We start from the raw sequence: 14,515 nt of genomic DNA on the forward strand, positions 1-14,515 counted from the left end.
ATTATTAGTTCCATTACAAAAGTGATCACATAACAGTAAAAAATAAAATAAAAAACAGTTTCAAAAATAATCCAGGTTTATTATTATTCAACTATAGTTAACTGAATTATTCTATAAAAGCTATTTTGTAAGGAATAAATTTTTGTTTTTAATTTCCAGGTCGTATTTTAAACAGATTTTCAAAAGATTTAGGTATGATAGATGAATGGTTGCCAAAATGTTTACTGGATGTTTGCCAGGTAATATATTTTTTCTTTGTGATCATATGCACAATTGTATTTATTTTTTATTTTTTAAATTTGTTTAAAAGGTAAGGACCTTTAAGTTTTAAAATGATAATGACAGTTTATTTTTAAATAAATTTAATTATTAAAAAGAGAACCATACCGGAAACTACTTCCCAATGTTGTTTCCTCCCATATTAAAGCATTTGTCATAAAGTAGAATCATTTTTTAAACACCCTTTTCATAAAACAAATGGTGTCTGTGAACACCATTAGTGATGGATAGTTCTTTTAGTATTATCATCATATAACTTAACTGGACCTACTTCAAATATACAAATAAGTGAGTTACTTAGTGTTGTCTGGAATATAAAGAGAATTATCTTCTTGTTCCCATCCAAGTGATTTAATAATAATCTCATGGGTTTAAGCAGCATATTTTGCTGCCATCATGCATATTTTCCTGTCCTTCCCACCGTCTAACTCATTTTCTTACTACTCCAGCACTTGTGAAATTTTCTCCATAAAATTCACTGCGATACTGATGAATCTTTGCTGGTTTCATATATCTTACATTTAATACCTGAAACTACTTCCCAATGTTTTCTTACAGTTAATAAATTGTTTCATAGTTGACAGATCTTTCAATTAGCTTAAAATGTTTAAAATAATTCATAGACAAAAACTGCATCTGTCTAATGGCTTTTATAGTGAACTAATGTATGAAGGATTGTAGAATATGACAGCCAAAGAGCTCCAGCATCCATATTTTGAAATTATATTTACTTTCTGAACATGTCTCATATTTACATTATTCATTTATTATATCACAATTACCAATTACACAATGGAGTTTTTGTATTTTTGTATGTTTTGAGGTCCTGTAAACTAGGAACTACTAAGAGTTATTTATAAAAATATATATGTGTGTGTGACTTTTACTTAGCTTTATATCTTAATTATTCTAATAATTTTTTTTATAAAACATGAATTGGGATATAGAATGTTTTTCTAAAAGAGTGTTTGATTTAATGAGAATTTTGCCTTCCAAGCTTTAGGGAGGGGTTAACTCGTTATTGCAAATCAGCTGATTTTTAAGTCGAAAGTTCTAAGGTTCAAATCCGAATAAAGGCAGTTTCTTTTATATGGATTTGAATACTAGATCGTGGATGCCAGTGTTTGTTGGTGGTTGGATTTCAGTTAACTTCACATCTCAGGAATGGTCGACTTGAGACTGTACAATACTACACTTCATTTACATTCATACATATCAAAAATCATTTTCATTTACATTCATACATATCTGAAATAATACCTTATGGTGGTTCCGGAGACTAAACAGAAAAAAAAGAAAGAGAGAATTTTACTCATTTTAATCTATCCACAAAAGTAGTATGTGTATATCTTCACATCTTACATTTGAAATATTACCACCAGTTTATTGACTTGAAACTTTATTATTTTTTTGTTTTAGCTGTTATCCAAGTGGAAAAAGTTATCAATCTTTATCATTGTTATAGAGAGTTATTTTTAAATGTTTTAAATAGTTTTCATAAAACTACTTCAGATTGCTATATTTGCTGTTAATAAAAAATTGTTAGTTTTTGTATTTTTGTTAGTGGTACTAATACTGGCAATAGATAACATGTTTGTTACCTTGCCTATCCCCTTCATAATACAACTTCACAGAGCTTGAATTTGAGTAGTAAAGGATGTAAAACAAAATATTTTATAGCATGCAACCAAAATCATTCAATATAGATTATGAATCATGAGAAAAATAAAAATTCTTAGATGAACTTATATGTCAACTATTAACTTGTTACTAAAATGATCAAACATTTTTTCATTTATATAATATGCAGTATTTGGTTCTGATTCTGTTACTGATATCAGAAAATAATACTTTGAAACTTTTCTTAATTAAAAAAAATCTAAGAATGTTAACATTGCTTATTGACATGTTACTACAAAAAAAAACGTACTTTATATTTTGGGTCCAAACATAAAAACAATTTTATTACTATAATTAATTTAATAGAGAGGGTGACTTTGATGCTATTTTTCAACATAGCCTCCTGCCATTCTTATATCAAAAAGCTTCTTGATCCCAGCAGAGAGTAAGTGTTTTATGGTTGTTCAATGACTCTTCCCTGCTCAGCCTGTAATCCTGTAATTCAAGATAAATTTCTTTTCTCCAAAATATTCTTTAAGTCTTAACAAATGATTTTAAATCTAGATGAGGTAGCATACCTTACTCAAGCTCTTGCAGCATTTCAATATTTAATGAATGTACGTGAGGCCATCATTGTCCTGAAGGAAACAGGAAATGGCCAACCCTACCTTTTAATGAACTGGAGACTTCAGTCTTCTCTTTATTTTTTAACTGCATCTCCTGTTGTGACTTCGCCTGCACTGTGATAGATCTTCAAAAATTGGAAGTAGTCTTTTAGTAATTATGTATGGGCTGTTGCTTCTCAAGTTTTCACTCTTCACAACTTATTGAATAAAATATAGTAGTTTTGATGAATAACAATTTTTCTGTTGATAAACATGTAAAATGGTTGTCATTTCCATTATTTTTATTATCAAACTAATCTGTTTTTACTTGTATTATGATAATACAAATTGACCTTTTACAAATGACATTAAAGTTAATAAATCACATAATAACTTTGTCTGAACTTCTGAAGAAGTCGATATTGACCTAGACAATGATTGATATAAATAACGATGTTAGATTTACTAAAAAATGTTCTAGGTTAATTATTTCTACTTTTTCATTTCCATTATTTTTATTATCAAACTAATCTGTTTTTACTTGTATTATGATAATACAAATTGACCTTTTACAAATGACATTAAAATTAATAAATCACATAATAACTTTGTCTGAACTTCTGAAGAAGTCGATATTGACCTAGACAATGATTGATATAAATAACGATGTTAGATTTACTAAAAAATGTTCTAGGTTAATTATTTCTACTTTTTTATTTATGATTTATATTGTAGTGAGTGAGATTGGTGGTAATCTTGTACTATGGTAAACAGTAGTTTTAGTGGTCATCAGGAACAAACAAAAAAGATGTTTTTTTATATAATAGATATTAGAACATAGTACTGAGGATTGGTAGTTTTTATTTTTTGGAAAACCCAAGGAAGAATATTCCTGTGATCTGTAAATGGTAAAAATAGTCACTATTATGTAATATGGTAAAATGTAATTTTTGCTTAACATTATAGAAGCGGTCATGAATGTCACAAATATATATTTGTCTTGACTCTTGGAAGAAACATTGCATCCTTTATGATGCTTTTTTTATGTTTGGCTACTAAAGGCAGCATACCCATCATACTGAATTTGAAGACCTCATATTTTTTTCTATATCCCAAACTGATTTCAAGGTTTTCAAAGATTTTTCTAACAGTAATCTATCTATTTCCATCAATAAGTGGTACACATCAGTCTGTCTTCATTAGCCGAATTTCTTAGCCAACAAATATATAGCATATTTCAACTCACTCCTGATCTTTTCAGAATGTCTTACACCATTCATCCGCTCAGAACAAGCACTCTCCTTAAACTTGTTTTTTAAATTTATTTTTGTTATGGGATGGAATGAATGGCTTCATTTATCAAAAATTAATAATAATTTGCTATCGTGTATCTCCTGCACTATCTTGTCAATTGCCATTGAGGAGAAAAAATGTGCTACCATTATTATCAATGAAGAGTTCAGATATGCATTTGTTTATCCATTGAAAAAATGGTTATAACAACAGAGTATGAAAATTTCTGTTTGAGTTTGAACATTCCTCTTATTTTTTTTAGCTTTCTTTATCTACAAGTTTAGTTTGTAGTAAAAAAGCAAGTAGCTACAGTAAAAGCTGCTTTTAGAAAAAGCAGTAGTAATGTATTCCATTTATTTAGAAATAATTTCAATATTAATGGTATCTATAAATTAAAAAAAAAATCATAGAAAAGTGAATGTGAATAAAAAGTCTAAAAATTGCATACTAGAGGTATTAAATAGGTTTTTATCATTCACATCGCATTATCTTAAAAAAATCAAAATTTTATAATAAAATATTAAAAAATGTGTAAAACATATGCTCGTAAAAAGATAAAAATATAGTAAAAGGGAAGTAATTGAAATAATCCATTAAGATTATAAAATTGTATATTATATTATAATTTGTAAATCTTATCAGTTAATTTATATTGTTTTTTTTAACTTTTTTCAGAGTTTTTGTGGTATTATTGGTTCACTAATTGTTGCAATCATTGTAAATCCTCTATTTATCATACCAGCCATTATTTTAGGCATATTATCTGTATTTGTTAGAAGATTTTATATAAAGACATCAAAAAATGTGAAACGACTTGAAGGAATTGGCAAGTAACCCTTATTTATAATAAAATTTATTATTTCAATTTCTAATTATCAATTGTTTTTTTAGATATGTGTTGCACATATTATATTAATATTATATTTTTATATTAGTTGTTTACTTGTACTCTATTCTTCAATAAATGTATATAAAAAATTTAGCATGGGATATTTAAAGGTATTTAGCAATGATTGGTATAACAATATTTGTACAAATTTTTAATGTAATTCTAAGAATGGCAAATATAAATGTAATGTAGAATACTAGGTCAATGACCTGTGATCATTTTATCCTTTCTTTCTTTGATTTAGACTGTCATTATACACCCACTTCCTCATCATTACAGTTGATTAAAAATTATGTTCACATTGTACTGCTTTTCCGTGTAACTGTTTATACTCATGCCATATGCTTCTAGATGGTTTTATTTACCATCTCATATTTTTAGCTTTGATGATTACTCTTCTATTTACTTATTAAACATAAAATTGTTCTATTATTGTATTTTTTTTGTGTTTGTTATCTGTAAGAGAAATTAAAAACTTGTCTGAAGATATTAGTAATTTTTTTGACTGGTTGGAAATAGCTTTATTTAAATTTATAAAAAAAAGATTCATAAAAGTAGAAGAGCTTTTCTACAAAGAAAACATAAATTTTGGATATTGAGAAATGAGTAGCTCATAGCTCAATCAATATATATTAGAGACCAGCATCAACAACACTTATTCAATAGATGTACAGAGACAGTTCATTTACATAGAATATGGAAAAAGAAAATACTTAGGTTTCTCAAAAATGAAGTGAGACCTGTAAAAAATTCAAAATCCTGTAAAACCATAACTAACTGCAGAAACTAGCACTGACCATTCTACTATATAGCTCTTTTAAAAGGGATTGGAATTTGGAAGCCTAGTTTTGTCAAATAAACTCTTCAGCAATTAAATTTATTGTCTCATAAATGGAGTCTTTGATTGGGCCCTTACAATATGGTTTTGGCATTTATAGTGTGAACAAAATATTCTGATATTTTCAGATGGTGTCAGCACCATTTGAACTATATTGATACTTCTTTCTTACCACGCTGATTCAGTAAAGAGCTTGTATGGTCATAACATGAATCTTGTTGATCCAGCGCAGATATATTAAATAAAAAATAACTTCATTTTACGACTTTTTAAAAATTTTTTTCTCGTTATATTATTTTATGTCATATATCTATCTTTCATTGTTACGTGTACTCTTTTATTTTATTTTTATTGATTGCTTTGTTATTATGTGCATAATTTTATTTACAGCTCGAAGCCCTGTGTTTTCACATCTTAATTCAACATTACAAGGTTTACCTACAATTAGAGCTCTTGGTGCACAAAAAATATTGTTGTCAGAATTTGATAACCATCAAGTATGTACTGGTCATCAACTTTTTTTTAAATGTTTATTGTATTTATAATAATTTTAAGCGTACTTTTAATTTTATTTGTTAAATTTAAAATGTGCCATATTATTTTTATAAAATTATACACAGAATACAAAAATTATTGAAAGAAAAGAATCTCCCGTATAATACAAAAGATTGTTTTGAAATTCTAAATTAGTCGTAAAATAAATAAAAAATTGTAAAATTTTATCATATATTGTATTAATAAATTTATCATAATATGTATGACAAAAATAAACTAGTAATAAACATTTTTCCTATTATAAAAATTAATAATATAAACAGTAAATTATGAGGTGTGGCTAATAAATTAAAAGACAGTTTTCAAAACTGTATTTATTGTACAGCAATAACTAACTGTATATAATTGTACAGCTTAGTTGTTATCTCCTTCAACATACTCCCCCATCTTCTATACCATTACACTAAGTACCCCACTTTCTATATACCATTACATTCAAATTTTCCATTATTGAAGCAGATCAGCTGTTATCTGCTTCAACAATGGAAGAGTTATGTCAGAGGATAGACTCTTGATATATAGTATTTTCTCTTACTATTTCGGTATATACTTGCAGCGTAAACAGACTATACCATACCAAAACAACCATGTCACACCTCTATAGACAAACAAAAACCAATTGATAACAATTTTATTGGAACATATTTTCATTATTTAAAAAGTAGTGGGTAATATTATTTTTCATACACGTGATATTGCGGTAAAAATCACAAATATATATTTGTCCTGAATCTTAGAAGAAATATTGGACCCTTTATGATGCTTTTTTATGTCTGCTAAAGGCAGAGTACCCGTTGTGCTAATTTTAAGATCTCTTATTTATTTCTATATCCCCAACTGATTTCAAGATTTTTCACTCTTAATTTATCACTTTCCATGAATAAGTAGTACAACATCAGTCTGTCTTCATTAACCGAGTTTCTTAGCCAACAAATACACAGCGTATTTTCAACTCTCTCCTGATCTTTTCAGAATGACTTGCATCATTCATCCGCTCAGGAAAACCTTATACTTATTTTTTATGTTTAGTTTTGTTATGAGATGGAATGAATGACTTCATTTATCAAAAATTAATACTAATCTGATGTCGCACATCAAATATCATATAGCAGTATTAATGGTTTTGATAGTGAAATTATAGAAAAGGTCTATAAAAAGGAGAGAATAAAGTACCATGATAGTTTTAGTTGCAAACAGAAAATAACACAGAGAATATTAATAGTTTTTTCTTAGAATACAATTATTTAAATAAAATAATAGAAAAAATTATTAATGTTTATGATTAAAAAAACTTGCAAAACAAATAACCATATTTAAAATATTTAAGGAATAATAATTATAAAAATTATGGACAGGGTTTAAGGGAAATATATCAAATTAAATGTAATGAATTAAATTTTTAATAATAAAACTAATAGATCTTTAAAAAAAAGATTTATGGAACATTAAAATGAAACAGAAAGAGAGCTGTGTCTAATATGGCCTAGCATAATACTGATTATAAAAATAATTTAGAAATTTTGGAATTAGCAACAACAATAAAAATTTTTAATATTTGAAAAATATTATATTTATAAATTTAAACAAAGTATGAAGCGATTAACCAGCAGATCGTTTTTGAAGATAATGTTTTAATTAAAGACAAATTGGTTGTTAACAGTTAACAACAATGTTGACAAACATAGTTATGTGACGTTTTAAATTTACATCATTCCAATATGGCAGTGAAGTTATGTTGTTACAAATTTTGGGGTTGTTAGGGTTTATGTTTTCTAAATTTTTAAGTTTTTATTTCTTTTTTGTTTTTGTTATCGATGTAATTATAGAATTATCTATCGACTGATGATGTAGGATCCCACAAAGTCAACTATTGGTCTTAGTTTTTAGATTTTTTGTTTCTGTCTTTGATGGTTAAGTTGGTTTTTTAGTTTAATTGGCACACTGGTAAGTATGTTGATGAATTATTTGAATTTTCAGAAAGTTTTATATATATATATATATAAAACTTAACGACAGTTGCTAACATTGAATATATATGTGTGTATATATATATATATATATATATAATATATACTATATGTATATAGTGAATTCATTAAAAATGTGTACAAAATTATAAACAAAAAATTAAATGTATACCACAATAAATTACACATGAATGTGATGTAAATTATATTATTAATTGCCTAGATGTAAAAATTAAAATGGTAATTACAATAAAATTTAAACTTACTAATACAGAAAACCTAATAATAGTAATATTAAACAACTTTAATAAATAGTATTTATAACATTACAATTATTTTGTCCATTTTCTTTTAATAAGATATTGTCATGTTTTTGATTCTTTCAATGACAACCATGTTTAATCATAGAATGAGTAAATTTCAACACAACTATTTTTTTTTTTAGGATCTTCATACTGGTGCCATGTTTCTATTTATTTACACATCATCAGGATTTTCATCAATTCTGGATATGTTATGTTTTATTTTTATTACTTGCGTTACATTCAGCTTCTTAGTATTTAAACACACAGGTAATTTTACTTTTTTTTTAAATTTATCTCTATTAAATCATTTAGAAGTAATAATTTTTTCCCAATTGTTAGTGTTAGAATATCTGTTAGAATTAGATTGTATGAAGTTATTTTATTAAAATAATTGCCAACATTAAAATAGTTGCTCAAATTATAATAGGTAATACTCAGTTATTGATATGTTGATGTTTACCATTTGACTGTTTTATTAAGATCGAGACTGTTTATCTTTTCCTCATCCGTTAAATAGTATTGCCAGTGTAAATAAATAAATACAAATATTATGGGTACATAAGATTTATTTATTACATATTCAACTATGCCTCCTGAAATTTGTATTTTCTTTTCTTTCTAAAAGCCCATTTTACATCAGTAACTTTTTTGGCTTTTCAACTAGTTTCCAATTTCTATTCTTGTTTAAGCTTTCTATTTCTCTGTTCATAGTATTTTCCAATTTTCAGTTTCACTGCTTAGCATTGCCTCCTTATGTATATTTAATACAGTTATATCTCAGAAATTAACAAATATATAATTAATTACAATATCATCATTTACATACCTACTATTTGGCTTTCTTACACTCACTGACTGTCTAGATTTTATCACATTATCTTCATCATTAGTTTCATTTTCTTCAAACTCACTACTTGAATCTGACTTTTTACTTAAAACCTGAACATATTATATACTTTTCTGTTACATCAACATACTGTGGATTTACTATCTTATTTACTAGGTTTCAGAAGCCTTTTTTTCCCTATTTAGCCTCCTGTAACTACCGTTTAGATAATTCTTCAGAGGATGAATGAGGATGATATGTATGAGTGTAAATGAAGTGTAGTCTTGTACATTCTCAGTTCGACCATTCCTAAGCTGTGTGGTTAATTGAAACCCAACCACCAAAGAACGCCGGTATCCACGATCTAGTATTCAAATCCATGTAAAAACAACTGGCTTTACTAGGACTTGAACGCTGTAACTCTTGATTTTCCAAATCAGCTGATTTGGGAAAACGCGTTAACCACTAGACCAACCCGGTGGGTTAGGTTTCAGAAACCTAGTTCTGTATATCCTAACAATACTCCTTATTTCACTTATCATCCCATTTGGATTTTTTTAATTAATCTGGTATTCTCACAAACTCGACTTCCATACAATTTTAAAATCTTGGGACCAGGTTTTTCACCAAAAAATTATGATAAGGTGTTTTATTTTCAGTAGTGTTAGCTAGAGTTCTATTTTTCAAGTAATCTATACTGTTTTAATCACTTTTGACCAATAAATATTAACTTTTGCTTCGGCCAGCAAACACCTAGCCATATCAATAATTGATCTGTTGTATATTTATGCTACACCATTTAACTCATGAGTATAACGTGAGCAAGGAATCATACATATATCCTTCTTTCTAAGAAAATGATATACATTTGCATTCAAATATTCTTTACCATTACATCACATATTAGATTTTTTATTCTTTTACAGTCAAATTTCCTCTTACATTGATATAAAGTATGTAACACTTACAAACTCCAAACTTAGATTTAATACAATAAACTTTTGCTAGTTTACTTTTAAATCTATGAATGATGAAAAATATTTTTCACCATAATTACCTACTGTTACATGAGGCCCATTTGAATCAGGATGATTCAATCATTCCTAAAATTTCTTTGGTTTGTTTTCTCTTATTTTCAAAAGGCAAGTTATGCCTTTTACTTTTTCATTCATATTGTGCATTTCATATGTTCTGATTCTATTTATTTTGGTACACCAATTAATAATTCATTTTTTCAAAAAGGATTTAAAATTTATGTCCCATTGTATGTTTAAAGTTTTTTTAATACTTCTACTTTCATTGTTTACTGAACTTACACCTATTCTTTTATTTTGTTTATAAATCACACAACTCATCATAAATATAAATTTTATAAACTTTGCCTCACGATAATATTTTATTTTTCACTGTATTTTAGAATAGCTTATTAAAGTTTGTTTCATCTCTTTTTCATAAAAAACTGTAAACAGAGTCACCTCACTATTATTTCCATAGATTTGAAATACTGCGTTTATTTTCTTATTTTTGTGGCAATGGTATCATTATTTACAATATGATCAGTGCAATTACTATCGCGTATCCAATTTATCTAATTTTTATCAAATTTATTTTTATTAATCTTGGATGATTTATTTCAGTAATAAAAGAATTTTCATTGACACAAGGTTCCTTTTTTATGATAATGACATGATTATTCATTGACCACTTTGTTGTATTTCAACTGTTTCCATCTCAACGATTTCCTTGGCCATGTGACCATCCTCTATTTTATCCACCACATTTCATTTCCTATTTCCTTGCAGATGATAACAGTCTCTTTTCCAGAAGACCAACTTTTACCACAATGAAAACATTTTCCTTTTAATTCAGTAAAGAAGGCATTTGACTTAGGAAAAATCCTACAATTTTTTCCGTTTGAGTTTTTCTTCAATTGATTTCAACCTTATTTTACTTTTCAGGCATTTAACTGTTCTATCTTCTTTGGATCATACATCAGTTAAATATTCATATAGCTGTGTGGTGCAGAAGTGCTTTCAACATGTATGTTAGTCTCCTGTTCAATGATTTTGGCACCAGCTTTGAGCTCATTTATTGCTTTCTTGAATTCATCAAAAAATAATGTCACTTTTGAAAAACGTTTCAGTTTGATACTTTCAAGATTATTTCTATCATTTGTAATGCTGTAGATTCTTTCAAAAAATACATTTCATAAATTGTTTTATAATTTTATAGACAATCAAGTTCACTGGTGCAGTCCAGTTGTTTATTCGAAATGGCACTACAGATATAATTTGTAGCTTTAATATCAGCTGCTTTACAAACATCAATATTATCCACATCTTCTTTTTCTCTTGCAGCAACATTTTTAAAATTAAACTCAGAATGTTTGAGAATTCTTTTCATCCAATTTGACTACTCAGTACTATCGAAAAGACTCAGTAATATCATCTATTTTCATTTACGCCATTTTGCCATTGTATCTTTTAAAAATAAAAAAAAAAATAGAACTTTTCTTCTTTTCAGCTTTCATTAGTCACTTAATATTTATTTTCACACTTTTTATTAGTACAACTGTACTCTGCTACCATTTTAGAATAACTGTGAATAATCTTTTGAATTAGATTGTATACACTTACTTTATTAAAATAATTACCAACATTAAAATAGTTAATAAAAGTATAATAGTTAATATTCAGTTATTGATGTTTTGATGTGTACCATTTGACTGTTTTATTAAGAATGAAATTATTTATCTTGTTTTCATCTGTTACATAGCCGCATTGCAACATAAATAAATACAAATTTATTAAATACTGCATAAATTTATTACATATTCAATAGTAAGTATCAAATAGATTCCTTATATGATATTCATGTCCTTAACAGGCTGAAAGAAGAAGATAGAAAAATATTAAGAACAATTCAAAACAGAATTATTTATCTAAAAAGAATATGTTAACTGTTAAAAGCATTTAACGGTCTCATAAAAGAAGGATAAAAAGAGAATTGAAAAGGTGCAATATACACATACATTTGTTTATAGAGTTATGTGACGAAAAATGAATTCAGAATGTGTTGTAATCTATTTATTATCGGGTTTAGAGTAGTTGATTACATTACTGTGGCTATTCAAATGCAGGATGAAATGTAAATTACATGCTACATCATCCTCCATTAGTCAGTAGTTTCAGTGTTAAAACAAGCATGATATATTCATAAGCTCAGCATGTATTTTCTATATTATCTGATGACCCAGTTATATTTAATGCCAGAAAAAAAATAGAAAATTAATTTTCCTGATTGTACATTATCAGAAAATCTATTATTTACCATTAGGTTTCATGAACTATATGTTACATGTGAGTTCATTCATAACTTTTACATGACAGTTTACAATATATTCGTTACTCATTTGCTAAGTTCTACATAAAGGCCTCATAGGAATCTTTTTCAACAAATTGGACCTTCTCTTAGTGTTGTTTACAAGGTTAAAAGCAAAGCTGAAGTTTAGTTCATACCAGATTTTAGTACAGTTTTGTGATATTTTTTATATCCAAATGACTCTTGGTTTGTTATATAAATAAGATACCAAATATATTTGTATTCTATTGTTTATTTTGTTGTTGTAATCTTATTAATAAACCGTTAATGATCAAAAGAATAGAGTATAAAATTTTGAGAATTTTATATTTTTCAAGAATAAAATTTGCCTTCTCTGAAAATTGGTGTGTGGTATGTAGTTTATGGTGAAAAGTTATTTCACTTTTTACTTCCTTGTACGAAGTAAAGGAAGTATTGTGATCGTGAAAATTTTGGTATTCAGATTTCAACAGAAATATCCATTTTGACCGTCCATGAATACATTTTATAGTTTCGGTATGACGTCTGTGTATGTGCGTATGTATCTTGCATAATTCAAAGATGATTAGCTGTAGGATGTTGAAATCTTGGATTTAGTACTGTTGCAACATCTAGTTGTGCACCTCCCCTTTTGATTGCAATCGACAAAACCAAAAGGGTTCAAAAAATCCCAAAATCAAAAACATTTGGATTTTGGACTTTTTCTTAACTGCAGTAATAAGCCCTCATTGAAAACTTTTCAACGATATATAAGAAAATAAGATATATATGAAAATAAGTGGTACTTATTTTCATTGGTTCCTGAGTTATAGCCAAATAAAATTTTAATTAATGAAATATTTAGATCTTACAAGGGGAAGGCACATTGGTTCAGATTCGACTTATCTCTTCTTTTTTTTAAATTTAAATATATTGATTTATTAATAATTACTAACCTCTCATTGTAAAAAAGGTTGTACAATAAATAATAATTCAATAATAACAATAAAAAAAAAATATGAAAAAATATCATGTTATTAATGAAGTAAAATTTTATGTACTTTTCATTTAAAAAAATGTGTATATGTAATTAATAGGAATACAAGGAAATTATCTGATGTCTACATCACATTTTTTTCAATGAGATATTAAATGTTGTACATCATTAGGAAATAAGTATGTACTTTGTATAATTATTAAAAACAAGAATGCTGGTTACAGGGGACAAATGTTGCTTGCCTCACACTCAATTCAGTTTTGCTGATGTTACATGACTGTTTCAGTCACTTACTATGTAAATACTCATTATCTATAGCCTTCAAATTTCCTGGAAGTTTTATATTCTGAATTTTATCTATGGAGCCATCTAAAAGTATTCTCAAGAACGACCGATATTCATTGAATGAATTCTTTAATATCAGTACAAAAACTGAACAGAAAGTTGTATCAAACTTGTGAAGAAAATAGTTAGTTTACCTCCTTGATTAATATTGAAAGTGAACATTTTCGTCATGAGTTGTGAGACATAATTGAAGAGTTATGTGATGTAATATTAATAAATAATAACCTTATGAAAGTGAACACAAGAGAAACAGGACATTTTAAAAAATGTTCATTACTCAAACAACTTCTTACTCATTGCTTGAGTAAATTTCTTAGTATTTTATATCTAAAACCAAAAATTATATCACTGAATATTGTTCTTCAAAAGTGTACTTTTCAAAAAGTCTATCATTGTTAAATGATTATAGATTGTCATTTACAATCTATAATTGTGATCAAAAAATAAGATTTTTTTTTAATTTTGCATGTTATGTCTTTTTAACTAAGTTCACCATTTTCTAAAATTGTGGCAGCACTGTCTATAATCTATATCAGTATTTTCAGCCGTAGATATGTAGTTCTAATTTGGCAACTGAATAATTAGGTCGTGTTTTATTGCGAGTGATGATTTATTTTGTTTAAAATGAATGACCAAAGGATTTTGTTGCGTCGCTAG

General features: G+C 26.9%; 1 protein-coding gene across 2 annotated transcripts in view; it reads left to right on the top strand.

Annotated features, from left to right (window-relative positions):
* The window catches only part of LOC142333289 (ATP-binding cassette sub-family C member 4-like), a 164,649-nt gene that overhangs the window by 126,577 nt on the left and 23,557 nt on the right, over positions 1 to 14,515 (top strand). For both annotated transcript variants that reach the window (XM_075380309.1, XM_075380311.1), the window contains exons 18-21: positions 160 to 239; positions 4,473 to 4,623; positions 5,915 to 6,021; positions 8,492 to 8,618. In XM_075380309.1, the coding sequence (XP_075236424.1) occupies positions 160 to 239; positions 4,473 to 4,623; positions 5,915 to 6,021; positions 8,492 to 8,618 (465 nt within the window). The remainder of the gene's footprint in view (positions 1 to 159; positions 240 to 4,472; positions 4,624 to 5,914; positions 6,022 to 8,491; positions 8,619 to 14,515) is intronic.

The sequence above is a fragment of the Lycorma delicatula genome, chromosome 12, assembly GCF_047948215.1.
Source record: "Lycorma delicatula isolate Av1 chromosome 12, ASM4794821v1, whole genome shotgun sequence".
In the NCBI taxonomy this organism is placed as follows: domain Eukaryota; kingdom Metazoa; phylum Arthropoda; class Insecta; order Hemiptera; family Fulgoridae; genus Lycorma; species Lycorma delicatula.